Consider the following 25,249-nt stretch of genomic DNA (forward strand, 5'->3'; position numbering starts at 1 on the left):
AAGATGGAGGAAATTCTCTTCTCTGCCCTGAAATGAAAATAAAATTGTTTGCTTTATTTAAGGGTGCATGCTGTGAAGGATTAGTATTTTGAATTGCCGGAGACTGTTTCCCTTTGCAACTATGGTTCAGCCGTTAGGACCAAAAGAAGCACTGACGTCATCTACCACCCAAATCTACAGTGCCTGTGTAAACTACAGTGCCTCTGTAAACTATGGGAACACAGAGGATGAACCAGAGTGCAACTACCACCATTTTTTCAATAGTACTAGAAACATTACTGTTGGCACCTAAGGACGATTTTGGGAACATGGCCCATATTATGAAGGTCAGGAAAACTATTTGGCATATGAAATATGCAAGCTCCAAACATCTGAAGTCAGCTTTTTATGTTCTTACATTCCAACATAAGGCCGGGATGGACAGGCACAGCATTTGAGGATAGAGGTCAAGCCCTTTTAGGGACATAACGCCTGGATGGACAGGCACAGCATTAGAGGTCAAGCCCTCATAGGGACATAAGGCCTAGACAGTCAGGCACAGCATTCGAGGCTAGAGGTCAAGCCCTTTTAGGGACATAAGGCCAGGATGGACAGGCACAGCATTTGAGGATAGAAGTCAAGCTCAAGTAGGGACATAAGGCCTGGACAGACATGTACAGCATTCGAGGATAGAGGTCAAGCCCTTGTAGGGACATAAATCCTGGACAGACAGGCACAGCATTAGAGGTCAAACCCTCGTAGAGACATAAATCCTGGACGGACAGGCACAGCATTCGAGGTCAAACCCTCGTAGAGACATAAAGCCTGGATGGACAGGCAGAGCATTAGAGGTCAAACCCTCATAGGGACATAAAGCCAGGATGGACATGCACTGCATTCAAGGTCAAACCCGCATAGAGACATAAAGCCTGGATGGACAGGCACAGCATTAGAGGTCAAACCCTCGTAGAGACGTAAAGCCTGGATTGCCAAGCACAGCATTAGAGGTCAAACCCTCATAGCGACATAAAGCCAGGATGGACAGGCACAGCATTAGAGGTCAAACCCTCGTAGAAACATAAAGCTTGGATGGACAGGTACAGCATTCGAGGTCAAACTCTCATAGAGACATAAAGCCTGGATGGACAGGCACAGCCTTAGAGGTCAAACCCTCATAGAGATGTAAAGCCTAGATTGACAGGCACAGCATTAGAGGTCAAACCCTCATAGAGGCATAAATCCAGGATGGACAGGCACAGCCATATATGTCAAACCCTCATAGAGATTTAAATCCTGGATGGACAGGCACAGCATTAGAGGTCAAACCCTCATAGAGACATAAATCCAGGATGGACAGGCACAACACTAGAGGTCAAACCCTCATAGAGACATAAAGCCTGGATTGACAGGCACAGGATTAGAGGTCAAACCCTCGTTGAGACATAAATCCAGGACAGACAGGCACATCATTAGATGTCAAATCCTCATAGAGATGTAAATCCTGGACGGACAGGTACAGCATTAGAGGTCAAATCCTTGTAGAAACATAAAACCTGGATGCACAGGCACAGCATTCGAGGTCAAGCCCTCGAAGGGACATAAGGCCTGGATGGACAGGCACAGCATTCGAGGTCAAACCCTCGTAGATACCTAAATCCTGGACAGACAGGCACAGCATTCGAGGTCAAACCCTTGTAGAGACATAAAGCCTGAATGGACAGGCAAGGCATTAGAGGTCAAACCCTCATAGAGATATAAATCCTGGATGGACAGGCACAGCATTAGAGGTCAAACCCTCGTAGAGATGTAAAGCCTAGATTGACAGGCACAGCATTAGAGGCCAAACCTTGTAGAGATGGAAAGCCTGGATGGACAGGCACAGCATTCGAGGTCAAACTCTCATAGAGACATAAATCCTGGATGGACAGGCACAGCATTCAAGGTCAAGCACTCGTAGGGACATAAGGCCTGGATGGACAGGCACAGCATTCGAGGTCAAGCACTCATAGGGACAAAAATCCTGGATGGACAGGCACAGCATTAGAGGATTTCCTTTGTGCAGGTATGTTGTGGTTTATTTATTTATTTATTTATTTATTTAAAGGCTTTTATATACCGGAGTTCATGTACTAGTACATACCGCTTCAGTTTACATAGAACCAAAATAGGAAAATTACATCATGTAATCATCAGTTCAGGAAGAAGTGACAGGTTTGACCTGTCACTTCTTCCTGAACTGGTTCACTGCCAGAAGAAAATGGCATCTTTTTCATTTCTGAAAGATAATTCAACAGAGGATGCTTTTAGAGCAATAGAGACTGCCATCTGTATTTATGCACTTCAGCTGACGACAAAGGAATATGAAGAGCTCTCAGAAATAAGAAAACTGCTACTCAAGTCCAAATCTACAATATCAACCTATGTTGACTTTGTGATTTACACAGTGCCTCTGTAAATAATGGGAACACAGAGGATGAACTAGAGTGCAACTACCACCAGTTTTTGATAATACTAGAAACATTACTGTTGGCACCTAAGAAAGATTTAGGGAAGATGGCCCAGATTATAAAGGTCATGAAAAATATTGAGCATATGAAATATGCAAGCTCCAAATATCTTAAGTCAGCTTTTTATGTTCTTACATTCCAAATGTGGACGGACAGGCATAGCGTTAGAGGTCAGGCCCTTGTAGGGCCATACAGCCTGGACAGTGGATGGACAGGCACAGCGTTTCAGGTCAGATACATGAGCTGCAGTGCTTATATTATCTGGAGCATAGGAGGCAGTTGGAGCTGCTGCAAGTCTTTCAATTGCTTTTATTCATCTTGCCATTCACAGGGAAAATTTGGAAACCCAAGCAAAGGCAGGTTTACTTTCAAAACCACTAGCATTTCCATCAACTCTGGTGCCAGCTTTGAGCAGTGGGAGCTCATGATATCCCCTGTCATTGAAAAGATACATTCACTGGGCACATTGATTGGTGGACATGACAGATATCACTGAGCCACTTTGCCTAGGTGTGGACAGACAGTGAACTTGTGTGCCCAATATGCCAGCAGATCTGTCTGCATGTCCTCGGTGGGCTCTGAGAGATACCGTGTTACTGACAGTTGTGCTGGTGTCTCCTTTGCTTGGGTGGCCTCAGAGTCACTCATGCCAGCTGCTTTCTCTCTAGCCCCTTGCACAAAAGATGAATCTTTATGGACAACATGCCTTTGGCGTACTGAAGTGGAGGAGGAGGAGGTACTAGCTGTCACTGACAGAGTGCTGCTCCTGCTTGGGCTAGCACAACTCTCTGAAGTGCCCACTGTTTCCTCCTCTGCTTCACGCCTAATCTGTCTCTGCCTATGGCACTCATGTTCATGGACTTTTGCTAACAGCAGGTCCTTCACCAATAGGAGACAATCGTACTATAGGGCAAGTTTCCCTTTCACATGGGGATCACAGACTGTGGCGAGCATGTGTGTGTGCTCTTCTGTTAAAGGCCTTAATCTTTCTTGCACCTGCTGCTGCAAAACATCCAGACAATGCAGCACCTCAGCTGTCATTCCATTTTCCTGTTTAAAGGCCTCCAAATTTTCATCCAGGAAATTAACTAAAGGGATGATGTCAGCCAAGGTGGCACTTCTGGAACTCAGCTCCTCTGTGACATCCTTGAAGGGCTGCAGCATTTTTATCAGCTTACTCATGACTAACCAATCATGATGCCCTAGGAGATTCTGCACACCTATGTCCTTTATACCAGAAAGTTCATGAAGGGGTTTCTGCAGCTCCACTAATCTCTGCAGCATCATAAAGGTGGAATTCCACTGGGTGGCAATGTCTTGAATGAGACGCTTATGAGGCATCTCCAAATCAGTCTGCTTTTGTCGGAGAACCTGCCCCGCCTTCACACTTTTGTGGAAGTGCCCTGCTATGTCCCTGCACTTGTGTATTAAGTCCTGCAGGTATTCATTCTCTTGATGCTTGGACTCAACCCCAGAGCTGACTTCACTACCAGGTGCAGAGTGTGTGCAAAACATCGGATGTTCTTAAAGCCCCCCTCAGTTATTGCCTTAACCATGTGTGCACCATTGTCTGTGACAAAGAACCCTGCCTGAGGATTCCTGTCTCACTGCTGTAGTTGCCAGCCCTCCAGCATCTGTCTGATGCATGCCAGGATATTGGCTGCGGTATGTGCCTGCTCCGTCAGGTGGGTGTGCAGTAAAGCCCACCTCCACCCTGATACTTCTTCAGTAATAGAGCTGCTGGCTGCCCCTGCCTCAGCCATGTCCCACCAGTGTGCTGTCAGGGAGAGGTAAGAGTGTGCAGCATTCATGGCGGTCTAGATATCACAGGTGAAATGCACACTCCCCTCTGCCTTAGCTAGCAGTGCTTGGATGTGACTGCGACACTGCTTGTATAGGCTGGGGAGGACCTTTCTGCTAAATGTGGTTCTGGAGGGGACTTTGTAATTTGGAAGTATGACCTTCAGAAAATGCTTGAAACCCACTTTCTCCACTATCTGCAAGGGCTGTCAAAGGGCAATCATTTCCCCAATGCTCCTGGTTACAACTTTTGAGGCTGCCTGCCTCCTACCCCAGGATAGTGTTACCGCACTCCACCCCATTTCCTCCATGGTGGGTTGTTGCTTCTGCCACATGTCAGGGGGTTGCTGGCCTGCCACCTGACTGCTAGAAGGGGCTGAGGGCATGGGGCAACTCTGCTCCTTTTGAACCACTTTACCCTGCTTGGAAGGGGTCCCCTGACTGGTACTGCCACCATCCCCAGATGGCAGTACTGTTGTTGGTTGTTGCCTCTTCATATGATGCGTTATGACAAAATTAGATAGATTTCCCAATTGCTTGCCTCTGCTAATAGTCCTGCTACAGTAATTACAACGAGCAAAACATGGGTCCTCCGTCACTTTAAAGTGGCTCCAGATCGCAAATATATTTCATGATCCTCCCTTCTGTATAGCCTTGGTGCTGGATGCTGGCACTGGAGCTGAAGTAGTGGGTGCACCCTGAGAGCAATGCCAGGGGCATCAGTCACACTCTGTGCCTGTGCTGACTGCTCTTCCTCCTCCTCCTCATCAGTATAATCTCTCCCCTGCTGCACTGAAGTGGAGGCCAAAACAGGACTAACGAATCCTCCTAAAACTTTGTCAGCTATTACTTCTTCCGTTTCTGATGAGAATCCCACACAAGATGATTCTTCATCAGAATCAGAAGCAAACAGTGCCTGTGCTACATTGTCAACGCTAAGTCGAGACTGCAGTCCCACTGATGCTTTGGGGTGTTGACATTTTGTCTTGCATGACTTAGCCTCCTCTTCCCTCACCTCCAAAACTAAAGGGTCAGAAACAGGTCGTGGCGATGCATCATGTTTAGATTTCATTTTTTTCAGGATGGAACTGCCTGCCCCTCCAAAGATTTTAGATTGCAACAGGTCCTTTTTTAATTTTAATGGGGGACTGGCACTCCCTTTTGAGGTGTCTCCTCTCCCAGTCCCAATCACCCAACCACGTCTAGCTTTCTCTGAAATTATGGATTTAATGTCACTGCAAAAGAGGCCCACTGGGGATTTGGCTTCAGCGAGCACTGCTGTCCCAATATACTTGAGTCTGCTAAACTGCCTGCCCACAGGCACAGTGCCTTGATGTGCACTAATGTAATGTATGTGCACACACCGAGCTTGTAAGTACAAAAAACCCACCTACACTTAAACATGTCCACCACAACCCCCCCTACACACAACAAAAGCTTCCAATTTAGAAAACCCTGCAACAAAGATGACTTAGCAGCAGCCCTCGTCGATTCCCTCCACAACAGAGATCTCTCCAACCCTGACACAGCCCTTGCTTCCTGAACCAACCTCACAACAAACACTGCTAATGTTCTCTGCTTGCTTACTTCCAAGGAAATTAACCATGCACAACATGCAAAAAACCCCTAGTATACCACTTTCCTAAAAAGCCTTAAACGTGAGCTTAGACTACTTGAAAGAAAATGGCGCAAGAACCCCTCCCCCACATTACTTGCCCGATACAGATCCGCCCTATGAACAGAAAGGGTGGTGGATGCTTGGAATTCCCTTCCGGAGGAAGTGGTGAAGTCTAAGACTGTGAAGGACTTCAAAGGGGCGTGGGATAAACACTGTGGATCCATCAAGTCTAGTGGGCGTAAATAAAGAGGAGGCAGCAAAACACTGCACGGAGCGGCAGTAGCCACAGAGGCATTCACGGAGCGGGATGCCAGTGGCCAGTGGTTGGTGTTCCGCCTTCACGGAGGGCTGCCATCTCCAAAAAAAACAAAAACAAGAAACAAACAAACAAAGCAGGGGTGGGTAAGAGTATGGGGCAGGGGTGTGGCCTGCTTGTTGTGGCGGTTGCTACCCCTGATTGAGCTGGATGTTCACTGGGATGCGGATACGGCGCTGCTCTCTGCATTGGTGGAGGGATGGAAGGGAGTTGGGGCCGGAGGGTGCTGGAAGCCAATAGTGATGGGTGGGAGGGAGAAAAAGGGTGGGAAAAAAAAATAAATGGATGAACTGCGTGGCTTGCTGGGTAGACTGGATGGGCCGTTTGGTCTTCTTCTGCCGTCATTTCTATGTTTCTATGTTTCTAAGTACAACCATCCTCAAAACAAAATGTGACCACTATGCAGCAAAAATACACAACTACCAATACAACTCCAAGGCCCTTTTCACTCTTGTAACCGAACTCACCAAAACCATACCCTCCCCCATCCCAGACATCGATGCCAAAGACAAATGCGAAGAACTGGCACAATTCTTTCACAATAAGATAAAGTATATCCTACTATGATTCCCTGCCCCCTCCCCTGCAGCATGCCCTATAAGTAGTAACAACCACCCCCCCCTTGGACACTCTAGACACAACCTTGGCACTAGAAATTGAAACTGTACTAAAAAAGCTCAAGCCCTCCTCACCCCCATGACACATTACCCTCCACAGCCCTATTAGACATCCCTAACATAATCGCCAAGCCCTTAGCACAAATAATCAATTGCTCGCTCACCACTGGAAAAGTTCCCAACCCTCTAAAACTTGCTGTGGTAAAACCCATCCTAAAAAACCTCAACCTTGACACCTCAGATCTTGCCAACTACTGTCCCATCTCCAACCTCCCTTTCCTGGCAAAAGTCATAGAAAAAATCATCAATGCCCAACTCTCCACCCACTTTGAAACACACGATACTCTCGCTAACAGCCAATTCGGATTCTGGAAATTCCTTAACACTGAAACCCTACAGCTCTCCCTTACAGACACCATTCTAAAAGGATTTGACTAAGGCCACTCCTACATCCTGGCATCTCAGCAGCTTTTGACACCGTCAACCATGACATCCTAATCAGTCACCTCTCCAAATTCCGTATCACTGGTGCAGCTCTCCTCTGATTCACCTCTTACCTTAAAAATAGGCGCTATGTGGTCAAAATCAGAAACTCCGAATAAGCACCCACCCAATTCACCCAAGGGGTTCCCCAAGGCCCTTCCCTCTCATCCACATTGTTTAACATCTACCTCCTCCCTCTCTGCCAGCTCCTTACAGACCTAGGCCTTCCTCATTTCCTATATGCGGACGATGTCCAAATTCTCATCCCCATCCATGAATCATTAGCCAAAGCCATCAAAACATGGGAGAACTGCATTGGCTCAAAAAACCACCTTCTTACCAACCTCCACCTTGCTCTGAACACAACGAAAACAGAACTCATCCTCATCTCGCAACAAAACTCCCCCAAGCACATGACAGTCAATAATCAACACACAACCACCATCCCCTTCCAACCACACTCACGTAGTCTTGGAGTCACCATCGATAGCCATCTCAATTTTAAAAAATTCATTAACACCTTGATAAAGGAATCGTTCTTCAAGCTTCACATCTTTAAGAAAATTAAACCCCTCCTACACTACAATGACTTCCACACCGTCCTACAAGCTACCATCCTCACAAAAATTGATTATTACAATTCTATCCTCCTAGGCGTCCCCACATCCTACATCAAACATCTGCAAATACTTCAAAACGCTACAGCCAGAATACTAACCAATACATGTAAAAACAAACACATCTCACCAATCCTTAAGGAGTTACACTGGCTCCCAGTTGCATCCCACATCCTCTACAAAAACCTATCCAGTATACATAAATCCATCTACAACAGTAACATTAAATGGACCAACAACAAAATTTGCCTACATGCCTCTAAGCACCCTACCAGATCAGTATACAAAGGCACCCTCCACATCCCCCCACACAAGACCTATCGACTAACATGCACTAAAAAGCGTGCATTCTCTATAGCAGGGCCCATGCACTGGAATGCTATGCCACCAGACATACGACTAGAATCAAGCACTCAACAATTAAAAAAAAAAAGTTGAAAACTTGGCTTTTTAAAGAAGCCTTCCCGAAATAACAAAATTACCCTCCACTCTTGCTCATGCCTTCCTCTTCTCCTTCCCCCCCCTCCAATTCACCTTAGCTGCCCCCCATATGTGCATAGTATACCTGCAAAGATATATCTACCTATGTATTAACTACAATTGTTGAACCCCCTAAAAATATTCCTATCTTCTCACTTTCCCCTCACATCCCTGCCCTCCTCCCGCCTACCCCAAATATATACTTCAACCCCAAGTCCTTGTTCTTGTTCATAGTTATTTAGCTAAATTGTTCCTTCCAAAGCTTGTTATATAACTCTGTATACCATCCTAGTTCCGCCTATCCCCCTGTTTTATTGTATTTCCCTGCTGTTACAAGTTATATATAAACCGATATGATGTCTCGACGAATACCGGTATATAAAAACATTAAATAAAATTTAAAAAATATAATAAAAAGAGGCCCACTGGGGATTTGGCTTCAGAGACCACCACTGTCCCAATATATTTGAGTCTGCAAAACTGGCTTCCCACAGGCACAGTGCCTTGATGTGAACTAATGTAATGTATGTGCACACACCGAGCTTTTAACTACAAAAGAGGCCCACTGGGTATTTGGCTTCACAGACCACCACTGTCCCAATATACATGAGTCTGAAAAACTGGCTGCCCACAGGCACAGTGCATTGTAGGGATGTGAATCGTGTCCTTGATCGTCTTAACGATCGATTTCGGCTGGGAGGGGGAGGGAATCGTATTGTTGCCGTTTGGGGGGGTAAAATATCGTGAAAAATCGTGAAAAATCTAAAAATCGCAAAACCGGCACATTAAAACCCCCTAAAACCCACCCCCGACCCTTTAAATTAAATCCCCCACCCTCCCGAACCCCCCCCCCAAATGAGTTAAATAACCTGCGGGTCCAGCGGCGGTCCGGAACGGCAGCGGTCCGGAACGGGCTCCTGCTCCTGAATCTTGTTGTCTTCAGCCGGCGCCATTTTCCAAAATGGCGCCGAAAAATGGCGGCGGCCATAGACGAACACGATTGGACGGCAGGAGGTCCTTCCGGACCCCCGCTGGACTTTTGGCAAGTCTCGTGGGGGTCAGGAGGCCCCCCACAAGCTGGCCAAAAGTTCCTGGAGGTCCAGCGGGGGTCAGGGAGCGATTTCCCGCCGCGAATCGTTTTCATACGGAAAATGGCGCCGGCAGGAGATCGACTGCAGGAGGTCGTTCAGCGAGGGTTCCGGCGCCTCGCTGAACAACCTCCTACAGTCGATCTCCTGCCGGCGCCATTTTCCGTACGAAAACGATTCGCGGCGGGAAATCGCTCCCTGACCCCCGCTGGACCTCCAGGAACTTTTGGCCAGCTTGTGGGGGGCCTCCTGACCCCCACGAGACTTGCCAAAAGTCCAGCGGGGGTCCGGAAGGACCTCCTGCCGTCCAATCGTGTTCGTCTATGGCCGCCGCCATTTTTCGGCGCCATTTTGGAAAATGGCGCCGGCTGAAGACAACAAGATTCAGGAGCAGGAGCCCATTCCGGACCGCTGCCGTTCCGGACCGCCGCTGGACCCGCAGGTTATTTAACTCATTTGGGGGGGGGTTCGGGAGGGTGGGGGATTTAATTTAAAGGGTCGGGGGTGGGTTTTAGGGGGTTTTAGTGTGCCGGCTCACGATTCTAATGATTTATAACGATAAATCGTTAGAATCTCTATTGTATTGTGTTCCATAACGGTTTAAGACGATATTAAAATTATCGGACGATAATTTTAATCGTCCTAAAACGATTCACATCCCTAGTGCATTGATTTGTATTAATGTAATGTATGTGCACACACCGAGCTTGTAACTACAAAAGAGGCCCACTGGGGATTTGTCTTCACAGAGCACTGCTGTACCAAAATATGTGAGTCTGCAAAACTGCCCAGTGCTTACTATCACTGATGCCCAGAACACTGCCTTCTTTGATTAAACGAGCACAGAGAGACAGTGAGTTCAATTAAAAAAACAAAAACTACTGCAGTTAACAAAAAAATCCTTGATTGGCACAGCAACAAAATCGATGAAATATCTTTTCCAATAGCAATTCTGTCAAACTAGCTAGAAATTTAATATATCTCCCACCCACAACACTCAAATGTTGCTTGCAACTGACCCCAGGGGGTAAAATAAGGAGCAACATGTCACTGCTACTGCTAGCAGCTTCTCTCAGTGGCACAGAGAAACCGTCTCAGATCAAAAAGAATATTTGCAGTAAAAAAAAACAGTGCTAGTAGCTGGCACTGCAGACAAATGCAGAACCAATATGTTTTTCTATCGAAGTAGCTAGCCTAGCAAGTAATTGAATACAGATTTGAGAATTCAGACTAGCTCTGAGTGCAGCCACCTTCTGCAGACCAGACCAGCTCCCCAGACAATCCCTGCAAAGAAAGTGTGTGGCATGCCACGTGCCTAAGTATATATAGTGCTGGGTCATCAGCAAAAGCATCCCCAACCACTGAGTGAGAGCACGAATGGCTGAATTGCCAAAATTCTTACTGCTGATACATTGCATTCTGGCCTCCTTGCCAACCTGTCTGACCCAATCTATTACAGGGCTGTGAGGTCACTGATGATTCACAGGAAAGGGCAGGTTTTTGGCTATGGATACACCAAAATGGTGTTCTCCTATTTGAAACAGCTGATTAGCAATCACTGCAAGCGCGCCAAAAGAATAAAACGTATGTTATGTTTTATTCGTGGGGGATCGTGATATGTTTCGTGAACCCACGAATACAACGAATATGGTCCTATAGATTTCAGATTGCCAATACATTGCAAATGAATGCACACCCCTAGCAGGAGCCATGCTTCTGCATCCCCTCGCTGCTGGAGCCACTTAGCTTCTCTTCACATGGCCTCGAGGCCGCTGACACGTCTCTCTCGTGGCAGGAGCCACGATGCTACATCCTATGCATCTAGTAAGCACTGACAGGCATCCCCATGTGGCCTGGAGGCCACTGACTTTACCTTGGGCCCTCTGTGGGAGAGGGCTGCATCCCCAGATTCACCTGGCAGCTGGAGCCATCCTTGGTTCACCTCCATTGGCAGGAAGCCGCCTGCCCTGCGGCTTGCTTCTCTTCAGTGTCTTCCTGCTCAGCATGAGCACTGTCCATGGTCCTGCACTTCCTGCTTCCTTCCTAGGGGTCAAGGTCGGCTCTCTCTTCTCATCTTAAAGGGCCAGCGAGGGAGTGGTCCACTTCTGATGTCATCGTGGGAGTCGCCTCTTCAGCCCTACAAAAGTAGCTCATCATCACTTCACTCTTGCCTTTGCAAGGAGCCCATCCTCCTTTGGACTTCTCTGTTACCAGCTTCTCGTTGGCACTATGTTCCTGTTGAATTCCATTTCTGGTCTTCATTGTCCATGGTCTTATGTCTTCGTCTTCACTTCTGACATCTTCATCTCTAGATGTCATCTCATCCTTTTGTCTGTTTCTCCATGATGGACTTTCCTAACCTGTACCTTGGCTTCTCCTTGCCTTGCCTTTGCTGGCCATGTAAGGCTTCCCTTGGACCAGGTCTCATTTGAGTCATCGTTGGGCTTCTTCTATCAACCTTTTTGGGGAACTACTATCGTGGTCCGTGACCAGCCATGACAGTCTGTGTAGGGAGTGCCGGCTGGTGTGATCCACGACCAGCTCTCATAGGTTGTGTAGGGCACGTGACATGGCAGTACGTATCCAGGATGTGTGACCTTGTGACTCCTCATGAATTCTTCACATACCTTGAGTCTTCATTTTAATTCTTCAAGCAACTTCATCTCTGTGAAGTCCTCACGTATCCTGTGTATCATCTCATCCCTGGAGTCTTCATCTCAACTCTTCAAGCAACTTCATCTGTGAAGCCCTCACATTCCTGAGTGTCATCTCATTTCTTTTGTCTTCATCTGATGTCCCCATCCTTTGACCACTATCCACCCTGTCACAGTTGCTGCTCCCCTGTGGCAGGTCCGAAAGGGCTAGGAGTAGTTGGAGGACTACTTTAGAGAGCAAACATTGCATTTTTTGGGTCTCTCTCTGCTGTACACAGGTGCGGTGGTGGTCAAGGTTCCATCTACACTAGCCTACACTCAGATGCCTCTCACCTGCCTCGGCATTTGCTGGAGCTCCTCTGCAGCTCGTCGTGGCCCAGGGGTACACGAAATCACTAGAGATGGGCCTGCTACCTGTGTTCCCACAACAGCGGGATCAAATATAATTAGCCAACAGCCTCCCAGATCTGCTTTCTTCAGAGTAATACCTAGACTTTTGGAGGAATATAGCCTTACCAGCTTGAATGCTTAACAGTGCATTGTATCAATACTTTAATTGATATAATTGATCCAAAATAGAATTATCCAGAGAAAGTATGTGTGCCTGTTCCAAAGTAGAGATCTGCTTCTCCAGCTCTACAAGTTGAACTTGGGATGATTTACGAATGTGAGCAGTGTGTACCTAATTATTTAACCTCCCAAGACAGCTTTAAAAGACTCCCAAAGAATCTGTTGCAAGACATCACCTTTATCATTGAAGAGAAACAAATCTTTAATGAAGTCAGTCATCTTAGAAAGAAAGGTTAAATCATCCAGGAGGGCTGCATTGAACCTCCAGCTAGGGGATGTAGGAGACGGCAGATCCCAATGAAGAAATAGAAAGACCATATCATGAAAAGAAATGAGAATAGGAGGGATGGTAGAAGCAAAGTTGGAAGGTACCAAAGAGATGGATATTAGAAAATAATGGATATGAGAATAAGAATGATGGGGAAAAGAGAAAAAGGTGCCATCTTTATCAGAGGGGTATAGCAACCTCCAGGGATATACAGGTAAAATGAGGAAATGAGATGCTGCATGGCCACATGGGAAGGGGAAGGCCTGGCTAAGCAAGTGGATTGCTTTTCCATAAGCAAATCCCCCGGCTGGTTGAAGTTGCCTCCCATTATGACACGGACTTCAGCATAGGTGCATAACAGAGCCAAACTTTCAGCATAATTCGAAGAGACATTAGTACTGGGAGCATAAACATTCAACAATAACAGTTTGGTGTTATGAGGGGAAACCACTGCAGTAACTCATCTACCGTCAGATGCTGACTCTTGGTGAAGAAGCTGGAGAGGTAGAGATTTGCAAACCAAAATGGCAACACCTCTCTTCTTGCATTGGGGAGGTGCAAAAAAACTGAACCTACCCAATCTCAACTAAGTTTGAGTGACTCAGCAGAAGGGAGGATGTAGTGATTTAAAGTGAGTCAGAACCTTCTTACATTTGATGCAGTGGTTTAACCCATTAACATTCAATGTAAATATTTTTAGATGACCCTAAAGTCCTCATCAAAACTTAAGGAAGTATAAACAATCTGCAATCAACTATGTTACATAAAATTCCCACCTGAGCTGATTAGAAAAGGCTCACAACATTTGAAAAGACGTAAAACATTTTCAAAAATGAAAAAACAGAAAGTGTCTGCAAAATGTTGACTGAATTGGCTGAAAGGAAGAGTTGCCCACTTACATCAATCTTTTATATATCATTTCTAATTTTCATATATAAGTAATTTTTTAACAGTTCTATATTCATCAGCAGGCAGTGTATAGAATCCCACTGCAATACATTTGGCAGAAAATTCTATGTCGTCTTACTTGTAATATTAAAGAAATGAATATGGGACTAATTTTTATCGGGAAAATATTTTCCATGCATGCATGGAGAATGCTTACATTGATCCATTTTTCATCCAGTGCCATTTCCATAGCACTTCATTTGTAGGATAGACAGATACAAAGGATTATCCTACTGCAAAATGTTGTGGCACGTGATTATGTATTTGCTCTATCATATTGCCCTTTATAGGGAATTGATCTCATGCCATACAGACTATATTTGCAGAAATGAATAAAAACATTTTGGTAGTTCTTCCAATATACAAATGTAGTATCCTTATGGTAACAAATGTGGTTTTCACTTTTTCCCAGTTCATTTCTTTTCAAAGCTTAACTATACCTTCAACAAATACTGTCCTTTTTCTGGTCTAAACCTTTTCATTGTTAGTTAAACAGCCAAAGATTCAAATATGATAAAGTTTTTAGATCTAATTGGAGCATTTGTCTCACTAGTCAAATATACATTATTACACATTGATGTAATAATACCTAGAGCACAACAAAACATGCAAAGTATAAAAACCTAGGTGAAACTGAAACCCAACATGGCCATGTTTTAACATTACACCCTTCCTCAGGGGTAAGGCACATTTAAAGCAGATGTGTTGTGATATAAAAGGTACCTGTAAATATAACCAATATGTTCACTATCTCTGGAAAAATAAGTGTCCCTACCAGGCACTGGCAGTGCAGCAGAGAGCGTGTATGTCTGCATGCACTGCAGACTCTGATTGTTAGTGTGTGTGAGAGTCTTCACACCTGTATGTGTCTGCGAGAGTAAGAGGAGTACATATGACAACATTTTCCATAGGTGGTGCCAGGGCTGCTACCATTGGCCCTCTCACTATATTGTTTTGTTTTGTTTTGTTCCTGCCACTGTTGTTGCTGCTTTGTTGATCTTGTAGTCCTGATGCACTATTCTTGGTGCCATTTGCTCCTCTGTTGGTGCCTTGACATGTTCATACCACATTTATTGATTCCCTTAATTCGTCAGTAGAGTCTCGGAGTGTACTTGCCACTGTGGGTGGCTGCTTTGCATCGCTCATGCTGCTTTGGGATCTTCATACCACTGTTTGAGCTGCTTTGACCCCCTATCAGTGCCTTGGGCTATTTTCTGACAAGAGGTGGGTCGCATCTTATAGATGAACCAATTTATTGATGCAGAACTTTCGAGGACAGAGTCCACTTTTTCAGATGCATCAGATGAAGTGAACTCTGTCCTAGAAAGTTCAATTCTCGATAAACTGTTTAGTATATAAAGTGCCACCCGACTCTTCCATTCTTGCTACACCAGACTAACATGGCTACCCCTCTGGAAATCTGGACTATTTCCTGTCACTGTTGGTGTTTCATTTCACATCTCATGGTGCCCTGGTCTATTCATGCCGCTGGTGGTGCTGCTTTGCACCTCTTGTAGTATACTGGGCTTGTCATGCACCTGTTGCTGGTGCACCTTAACCCTCTTTTGGATGTTTGACTTGTTCTTCTGACTCTTTCTGCCGCTTTGCTCCTTTCATGGTGCCTTGGGGTGTGGCTGCCTCTGCGCCACTTTGCCCTCTTATAATGGCTTGGGCTATTCATGTCACTTTTGGCAACACATTGACATTCTCTTGGTGTCTCAAAGTATTTTGCCCTCCTCTGATGATGTCTACCCACAAGTTTATTAGAATTGATTACAAAATCTCAATCTTGGAGCCCAAAATATGATGCATTACTTTCCCCAATGACTTTAATAGGAAGTGAAAGAACAAATGACTCAAATTATTTTTTTTTTCATTTAAAATAATTTGTTTTGTTTATGGAGGCATATGAAATAAATTAACAAACTCAAACAAATGTTTTATGCACATCCCTATGTCTTAGTGATGACAGAATGAATTATTTTTTATAACAAAAGAAGAATTTCATTTTCTTTACAAGGGTTTTCAGACTCTGACGTATTTCCCTCGTCCTGACCCCATAGACAATGGGATTGACCATGGGTGGCACAAGGCAGTTCAAGAGGAGAGGAATAATTTGAACAGATGTGGGCACATTTTGGCCAAACATGTATAAGAAAAATGAACATGAGGCTGATATGTTGAAGAATACAATTACAATAATATGGGAGCTGCAGGTGCTGAAGGCCTTCCGAAGAGCTTCAGCAGAGCCAACTCTCAGTACAGCTCGCAGGATCAGAAGGTACGATAAAGCAATCAAAGAGTTATCCACTATGGTAATGGAACACACCAGCACTACCATATAAATCATATTGATTGTTAAATCCCCACAAGTTAGGTTTAGTAAAGCTACGTGCTCACAGAAGGAATGAGAAATATTGTTAGAGTTACAGTACGGTAATCGTGCAGTGAGGTAAGGCAGAGGACTCAGGAATCCCAGACATCTGACCAGCATAAACACTATGGATCTGGTGATGAATGTGCTGGTGATAATGGAGGAATATCTCAGAGGCTGACAAATGGCCACATAGCGATCCAAAGACATTGCCACAAAAACGGATGATTCTAAGGCCTCAAAGCAATAGACAGAATACATCTGAGTGAGGCAGGCTCCAACACTTATCGTGTTTGCGTTGAACCAAAGCATCCCCAGCACCTTTGGTATCACTGAGCTGGATAAGCCCAGATCTATGACCGCCAGCAGGGAGATGTAGATGTACATGGGCTCATGTAGGCTCCTTTCTATTATAGTGACTAACACCAGGATGCCATTCCCCAAAACTGCTAGGAAGTACATGGCAGTGAAAGGGATAGAGATCCAGAGCTTCTGGTCCTGGATCCAGAAGAATCCCTGCAGGATAAATTCAGAAGGGATGGTGGTGGTTCCATTGGAAGTGCAATCACACATTTCTGCTGTCTGGAAGAGAAGTAAAATGGGTTACTGTACAGCTGGGACACAAGTTCATGTATAGATTTTGGAGAGCATATTTCTTCATTCCTCAATGTAATTCTATTCCTCCTTTGGCTGATTGGGATGTGCACTTGTTTAAAACAAATGAGCATCCCAAAAGAAATTGGATCAAAGTTATTCTTTCAGGAGTCACTGAAACAAATGGAGAAGGACACCAAATTAAACAAATCATATTTGTTTCATTTGTTTTTGCCATATTCATTTCTATGAGCCATTAAAGTCAGTGGCTACAAATCAATGTGAGGTGTTTAGTGAGGATTTGATATAGAGGACAGCAGACAGCAGCAAGGCTGTCATAGTGAGTCATTGGCAGACATTGGTAGGACATGTCTCAATAAAGGATTTTTCTAATCCAATTTATCATTGCACACTGTGTCCAGTGAGGCTAATCTTGAAGACTGAGCATGTCTGAGATTTGATGTGCATTTCTTCTGTCTGTGATGAAAGATATTTGAGCTGACTTTGAGTTCCTAGTTAACTTTTCACAAACAACTTTTTGGATGCCGCCTTTTTTAGATTTTTATTATGCCAGTCAGCAGAGAAAGTCAGCCAGGCACTCCTGCAGAAGGTCTAAGTACGTGCGTTACACTTTTTTCTCTCCCTTGCTTGCAGCACTGCTACTGATTTTGTCTCTGTCTGCCTGGACAGTGGCAGTGTGCAATGAGCACTAGGTAAGCAGTGAGCACAGTGCAGAAAGTCAAGCATGCCAGGCTGTGATGGGGAGCATGTCATTAAGCTCAGCAGTGTCAAACCTAATGCACATAGTGTGATATTCAGTGCAGTATTGTCTCTGTGTTCCCCTCACCGCTCCTTGAATATTGTATACAATTCTGGTCGCCGCATCTCAAAAAATATATAATTGTGATGGAGAAGGTTCAGAGAAGGGCAACCAAAATGACAAGGGGAATGGAACAGCTCCCCTATGAGGAAAGGCTGAAGAGGTTAGGACTTTTCAGCTTGGAGAAGAGACGGCTGAGGGGGGATATGATAGAGGTGTTTAAAATCATGAGAGGTCTAGAACGGGTAGATGTGAATCGGTTATTTACTCTTTCGGATAATAGAAAGACTAGGGGGCACTCCATGAAGTTAGCATGGGGCACATTTAAAACTAATCGGAGAAAGTTCTTTTTCACTCAACGCACAATTAAACTCTGGAATTTGTTGCCAGAGGATGTGGTTAGTGCAGTTAGTATAGCTGTGTTTAAAAAAGGATTGGATAAGTTCTTGGAGGAGAAGTCCATTACCTGCTATTAAGTTTACTTAGAGAATAGCCACTGCCATTAGCAATGGTAACATGAAATAGACTTAGTTTTTGGGTAGTTGCCAGGTTCTTATGGCCTAGATTGGCCACTGTTGGAAACAGGATGCTGGGCTTGATGGACCCTTGGTCTGACCCAGTATGGCATTTTCTTATGTTCTTATGTTCTTAGGGCAGTGGGAGAAACACAACAGAAGTTCAGCCAGTATGCTCTATAAAAGGATTTAGGTACTACAGGAAGTTCAGCCATGTTCATTGAATGCAGCAAGATGCTGGAGTTGCTTCAGAATAGAGGTGAGGGGCATTAGACTCTAGAGATGTGAATCGGAACCGGAATCGGTTCTGATTCCGGTTCCGATTCACATCGTGGTTTTTTTTTCCGTCTGGCCCGATCGCGGTTTTCTTTATCAGCTGCGCCCGAGCTGATAAACAAAAAACCCACCCCGACCCTTTAAAACTAATCCCTTAGCTTCCCCCACCCTCCCGACCCCCCAAAAAACTTTTTACAGGTACCTGGTGGTCCAGTGGGGGTCCCGGGAGCGATCTCCTGCTTTCGGGCCGTCAGCTGCCACTAATAAAAATGGCGCCGATGGCCCTTTGCCCTTACCATGTGACAGGGTATCTGTGCCATTGGCCGGCCCCTGTCACATGGTAGGAGCACTGGATGGCCCGCGCCATTTTAAAGATGTAGCCTACCGTCCATTGCTCCCTCCATGTGACAGGGGCCGGCCAATGGCACGGATACCCTGTCACATGGTAAGGGCAAAGGCCATCGGCGCCATTTTGATTAGTGGCAGCCGACGGCCTGGGAATGGGAGATCGCTCCCAGGACCCCCACTGGACCACCAGGTACCTGTAAAAGGTTTTTTGGGGGGTCGGGAGGGTGGGGGAAGCTAAGGGACTAGTTTTAAAGGGTCGGGGTGGGTATTTTGTTTATCGGCTCGGGCGCAGCCGATAAACAGAACCGCGATCGGGCCCAATGAAAAAAAACCCCACATGTGAATCGGAACCGGAATCAGAACCAATTCTGGTTCTGATTCACATCTCTAATTATTTGTATCCTGATATAGCACTGTCCCATTGGTTATCCTCCTTCCACCAAGTCTCTGTGATGCCAATTATGTCAATCTCATCATTTGCTGCTATACCCTCCAACTCTCCTATCTTATTTCTTAGACTTCTGGCATTGGCATACAGACATTTCAAAGTGTGTTTTTTGTTTGTATTAACAACCAGCTTTTCAGTTGTTAGGGATAATATCGGTTTACAGATAACTTGAATGAAATACAGAGAACAGGGTGAGCAAAACTTGGAAGGGGATCAAATCAATATCAAATATTACAAATCAAATCAATATTACAAATTAACAAAGTGTTACATGCCCCGTCTGCACCCGGCCCACACATGGGCCTGTTCACTTCTCTGGCTCCTCTGAAGGTCACGGGTCAGCCTCCCCAGTGGCAGCCGCAAGCTCTTCCAGGCCTCGGCGTCCTGCAGCAGTGGTCGCCGCGCCTTCCACTGCACACCAGGACTCACGCTAGTGTTCGACATCTCCCGTGGCGTTGGCCACACCCCTATACACGCGTGCATAGACCGCCCGGCCTCCTGTAGGGCCAGGGGCGGGTCCTAGCTCCGTGGTGCGCCCTGATTGAAGGAACTACTTAAGGAAGTCACTGCCTGCACTTCCTTGTCTTGGCATGTGGCGCAGTGCCTAAGGTGAAGAGACCTTGATCCGAAGGTTGTGGGCTCAAGTCCCACTCCTGCACTTCCAAGAATTATATCCAAGCTCATGGGTCCCAGCTCCCACTTCAAGAATTCCTAGAACTGGAATATCACTATCCTGTTCAGCTACTCGCCCTGGACCTTGCTCCATGTCTGTCTGGTCCTCCTGTTCCTCTGATGGCTGGAGATGTGGCCCAGTAGGATGAAAATTGAGCACTGTGCTTCTGAGACTTGTTCCAGGATCCTACTGTTCCAGTGTTTGACTGTCCATCTCTGTCAGAGTGTCTCTCTGGTACTGACCTCAGCCTGTTCCTTGACCCCTTTGCCTGCCTTGTGACCTTGTCTGACCCCTGCATTGCTGACCACTCCTTGGAGTGACCCTTGAATTCTGACCTCTGCCTGATTGACTTTGTCTCCTGATTCTGGCTCTGTCCCTTGCCATTGCCTATGCTGTTCTGGTCTTCCTTGCTCCATCTGACCTATGATCTCAAGTCCAACCATGCTCCCTTGCTGTCTGTGGGCCCTTAGGGACCCAGGCAGGGCTCCTCCTGGGGGGACCTTGGGCTTGCAGTGGTGAAGCTCATCCTAGCCTCTGTCTCCTCCAGTGCTCTGTCCCTGGGGGCAGGTGCTTCCTGGTCCCTAACAGGGAGCATTCTCCACTGCTCCAGGACAAGGGTGTCCCCCCCGTCCCCCCCCCCCTGAGTGCGACATAAAGCCAAACCGGTATTAAAAGGTATGTTAAAAAGACATAAGCAAATAATATTAATGCATAAATAAGTCATAAAATTGCATAAAATCAACAGTAAAAGCAATTAAAAGATCCAGCCACAAAGGCTGAAAATAAATTTTATGTAATAGCTAATTTAAAATGATTAGCTTTTATCTGCTTCCTAAAATTAACATTGAATTTATCAAATATCATCTGGCAAACAGTTCCATGGTATTGGACCGGCAGCACAAAAGGCTCGCTCTAGCTTCTTCTAAACATGCCTGATGAACAGTAGGAACATCTAGTAATTTGCGACCAGGAGATCTCGAGGTACGCAGTGGTTTATAGCTTTTCAGGAGTGATCTAACACATACAGGAGTATTGTCACGTAAGGCACGGTGAATCAAGGTGACAGTTTTAGATCAGATCCTCTACTGTACGGTAAGCCAGTGTAACATGCGTAGAACAGGGGTAAGGTGGTCCTATAATCTAGTGGTGCCAGCCAATAGTCTCACAGCTGCCTTCTGAATAGTTTGTAGACATCTAAGCATGTAAGTGGAATCACCAATCTGTAATGTATTACAGCAATCTCTTCAGATTACCCATGTTTATATAACAGTTTGAAAGTCAGTTTTAGACCACACAATGCTCTTAGTTTAATAAAAGTACTGGTAGCCACTGTTCTTATTTGTTCTTTTAAGGGCAAATCAGATTCAAGTTCTACTCCTAGGTCTCTTATAACTAAAGAAATGTTAATATTCCAATCCCTAAACTTAAAGGAGTTTGGAAAGTCATTAGAAGGAAATTGACTCAATATCCTAATGTTTGGTTTTCCCTTCCTGAGAGCCAGTTTGTTTTTATGCATCCATTCTTGGACGGAGCTTAGGCAATGTCCTACCCAGTCTAAGATATTTACAATAGGAGTAGTTACCAGTTCAAAGAATTGTATTATCTTTGCACAGTTTGCATCCTACGCCCAGATTAGGAAGTCAGCTACAGGTCAGAGGTAGACATTGAAAAAAAAGGCAGACAAAGCCGACTTTTGCTAAACACCTGTGACAGCTGTGCGTCAACTTAAGTGTTATCACAGATTACCCCTTTCCTTCATGTAAATCCTTTTGCCACTAGGGATCCTCTGTGTTTATCACATGGCCCTTTGAGTTCCTTCGCTGTTCTTGTCTTCACCACACATCCTGGGAGGACATTCTAGACATCTACCACCTTTTCCATTAAAAAAAAACTATTTCCTGATCTTGCTCTTGAGTCTTAACCCCCTTAGAGTTTCATATCCTGACCCCAAGCTCTACAGCTTCCTTCCCACTGTAAATGGTTTGATTCCTGTGTATTACTATTTATTTATAGACTTTTATATACCGGTATTAGTGGGGACATCATACCAGTTCACATTTGAACAGCAGGTTTGAAAGTACATATTAACAGGGAGAAAGAACTGGGAGGGGGATAACACAGGAGCAGTGTAGAAATGTAGCTTAACAACAGGTGAACATAAAAGCTTAACAACAGGCGAATATAAAAGCTTAACAACTGGTGAACATAGAGCTCCTTAATATAAGGAATATAGGATTGTCTATTAGGGAGATAGTATAGCACTTATCTCAAAGGTACTTACTAATACTTTTTAGGAATTTAAAAGTCTGCATCATATCCCCTCGTACCTTCTCTCCTCCAGGCTATATATACTTAGGTCCTCAAGTCTCATCTCATGTGTCTTTTGGAGCAGACCTCACACCGTGCCTGAACCACTTCGATCCATTCTCTATCATTTTTTACATTTGATCTACAAATCTGAACACAGTACTCCAAATGAGGCTTCGCTAGTGAGACATATTGGGGCATTCTCAGCTCCTTTTTCCTGCTGGTTATGCCTCTCTCTGTGCAGCCCAGTGTCCCTCATTGTCACGTAACTTTGTTATAGTCTAATCATCAGGCACTGTCACCCCTGGCTCTCTTCCCCAGTCTGTGCACATCAGTCTCTCTTCACCCTCCACATTGATTTCTGCACCCCAAATGCACGACTCCGCAATTCTTGTCATTGAACCCCCAGCTACCAAACTTTCTACCGCTCCTCAAACTCTCTTAGACCCCATGTCATTCTCTCTGTTCCTTCAAGTGTGTCTACTCTGTTGTAGATCTTAATGTCTTGCACAAAAAGACAAACATTTCCTTCCAATTCTTCTGCAATATCAGAACGAACCCCAGAACCAATCGCTAAGGAACTCCATTAAATACACTTCTCTCCCCAGAGAGTCAAACAATTTGTAATCCAATCCAACACCCTGGACCCACTCCTAGGCTTCTGATTTTATTCATGAACCTCCTATTCAGGACTGCACAATACACACATGCAGAAGTCACTCACCTCAGAGTGACAGTCTCCTGGAGGAGGTCTCTCCGGAGGCAGGACACAGACAGCCGTATCAGAGCCTCCTGCAGCAGCGTGATGGTTTTCTCTGAGATGTCTCTGCACTGGTCTGAATGCAGGAAGAAGTCAGTAGCAGCCCTGCACAGACATTATATGCACTGTGCCTGCTCTTCACAGGAGGGGAGGGAGGCCACAGGCTCATTACACATTACTCACTAGCCCTGAGCTCCTCCAGGATAGCCCCAAAGGGACTGAGTTCTCATCCCTTAGCAATGCCAAGAAGTCAGGCAGGATTTAACCCTTGAGAGGTGGCAATGTGGACTGAGAGCTTCCAGCACCTCTGGGAAAATGATGAAACCTGGAGATCTCACACAAGATTTAAACACACACACACACACACACACACACACACACACAGACACACAGAAACTAAACCTGTTGGAAAGCAGAATCAAAAGATTATCAAACACCATTAAACATTTCTAAAATAATACAGGAAATCAAGGTATGCCTTCAGAAAAACATGCAGCCATGATATGCTGCTCAACAAAATGCTTCACTGTAGCAGAGTACAAGTCAGGAAGCACCATTTAACCTGATTCTACATTCTGGCCATGTCCCTAAGACATAATCAGATATTTAACCTATAAACATGGGAATACCACCAAGGACAAGTTTCAGAAGTATCTTCCTGGATCATTAAAGAGTTACATGTTTAGAAGCTTGGGGGAGTAACCTGGAGCGAGCATAGTGGCTAATAAAATGTGGCTACTTTCAAGTGTGGGAGCTGGATTAGTAAAACGAGATGCCTCTGGGTGCTCAAGGCAGTGGGAAGATCCACGAATGGACCTTTGAGCTGGGCGCTGAAGGCAGCATCTTGCACGCCGTTCGTTGACCTTCCCGCTGCCTTGAGCACCCAAGCTGGACACCCAAGACATTAGGGATGTGAATCGTTTTTTGACGATTTAAAATATCGTCCGATATATTTTAAATCGTCAAAAAATCATTAGGGCCACGATACAATACCAATTCCCCCGATTTATCGTTAAAAAATCGTAAATCGGGGGAAGGGGAACCCCCGCTGAACGACCTCCTGCAGTCGATCTCCTGCCGGCGCCATTTTCCGTACGAAAACGATTCGCGGCAAGAAATCGCTCCCGGAACCCCGCTGGACTCCCAGGAAACTTTTGACCAGCTTGGGGGGGCCTCCTGACCCCCACAAGACTTGCCAAAAGTCCAGCGGGGGTCTGGAATGACCTCCTCCGTCGAATCGTTTTTGTCTATGGCCGCCGCCATTTTGCGGCGGCCATTTTGAAAAATGGCGCCGGCTGAAGACAACACGATTCTATTGAGGGGGCCGTTCCAGACCGCCACTGTTCTGGACCACCGCCGGATCCCTAGGTAATTTAAAGCATTTGGGGGGGGGGGGTTCGGGAGGGTGGGGGATTTAATTTAAAGGGTCGAGGTGGGTTTTAGGGGGGTTTAGTGTGCCGGCTCACGATTTTAACGATTTTTCACGATAGTTTACACACCCAAACGGCAACAATACGATTCCCTCCCCCTCCCAGCCGAAATCGATCATTAAGACGATCGAGGACACGATTCACATCTCTACAAGACATTACTTCAGGCGTTCATGGACCTTGGGTGTCCAGCTTGGGCGCTCAAGGATGTCCGGCCGGGTGCTCAAGGTCCATGAACGCCCGAAGTCATGTCTTGGGCATCCAGCTTGGGCGTTCAAGGCAGTGGGAAGATCCACAAATGGACCTTCCAGCTGGGCGCTGAAGGCAGCATCTCGCACACCATTCATGGACCTTACCGCTGCCTTGAGCGCCCAAGCTGGATGCCCGAGACGCGACTTTGGGCGTTTATGGACCTTGGGCATCCAGCTTGGGCACTCAAGGACATCCAGCCGGGTGCTCAAGGTCCATGAACGCCCGAAGTCACATCTTGGACAGCGGGAAGGTCCATGAACGGACCTTTGAGCTGGGCGCTGAAGGCAGCGTCTTGCATGCCATTCGTGGACCTTCCCGCTGCCTTGAGCACCCAAGCTGGACACCCAAGACGTTACTTCAGGCGTTCATGGACCTTGGGCGTCCAGCTTGGGCACTCAAGGACCATGAACACCCAAAGTCGCGTCTTGGGCAGTGGGAAGATCCACAAATGGACCTTTGAGCTGGGCGCTGAAGGCAGCATCTTGCATGCCATTCGTGGACCTTACC

The 25,249-nt window shown here is 45.8% G+C and overlaps 1 protein-coding gene across 1 annotated transcript; it reads right to left on the reverse strand.

Moving 5' to 3' along the window:
• Positions 1–15,923: 15,923 nt before the first annotated feature.
• On the reverse strand, positions 15,924–24,837 carry LOC115091568 (olfactory receptor 52M1-like). Its single transcript, XM_029601748.1, has 3 exons — positions 24,653–24,837; positions 23,025–23,136; positions 15,924–16,901 (listed from the first exon to the last, which is right to left on the reverse strand). Exons 1-3 carry the CDS (start codon positions 24,835–24,837, stop codon positions 15,924–15,926), a joined length of 1,275 nt encoding a protein of 424 aa, XP_029457608.1.
• Between the last annotated feature and the right edge of the window lie 412 nt (positions 24,838–25,249).

This window comes from Rhinatrema bivittatum, chromosome 5 (genome assembly GCF_901001135.1).
Source record: "Rhinatrema bivittatum chromosome 5, aRhiBiv1.1, whole genome shotgun sequence".
NCBI lineage: Eukaryota > Metazoa > Chordata > Amphibia > Gymnophiona > Rhinatrematidae > Rhinatrema > Rhinatrema bivittatum.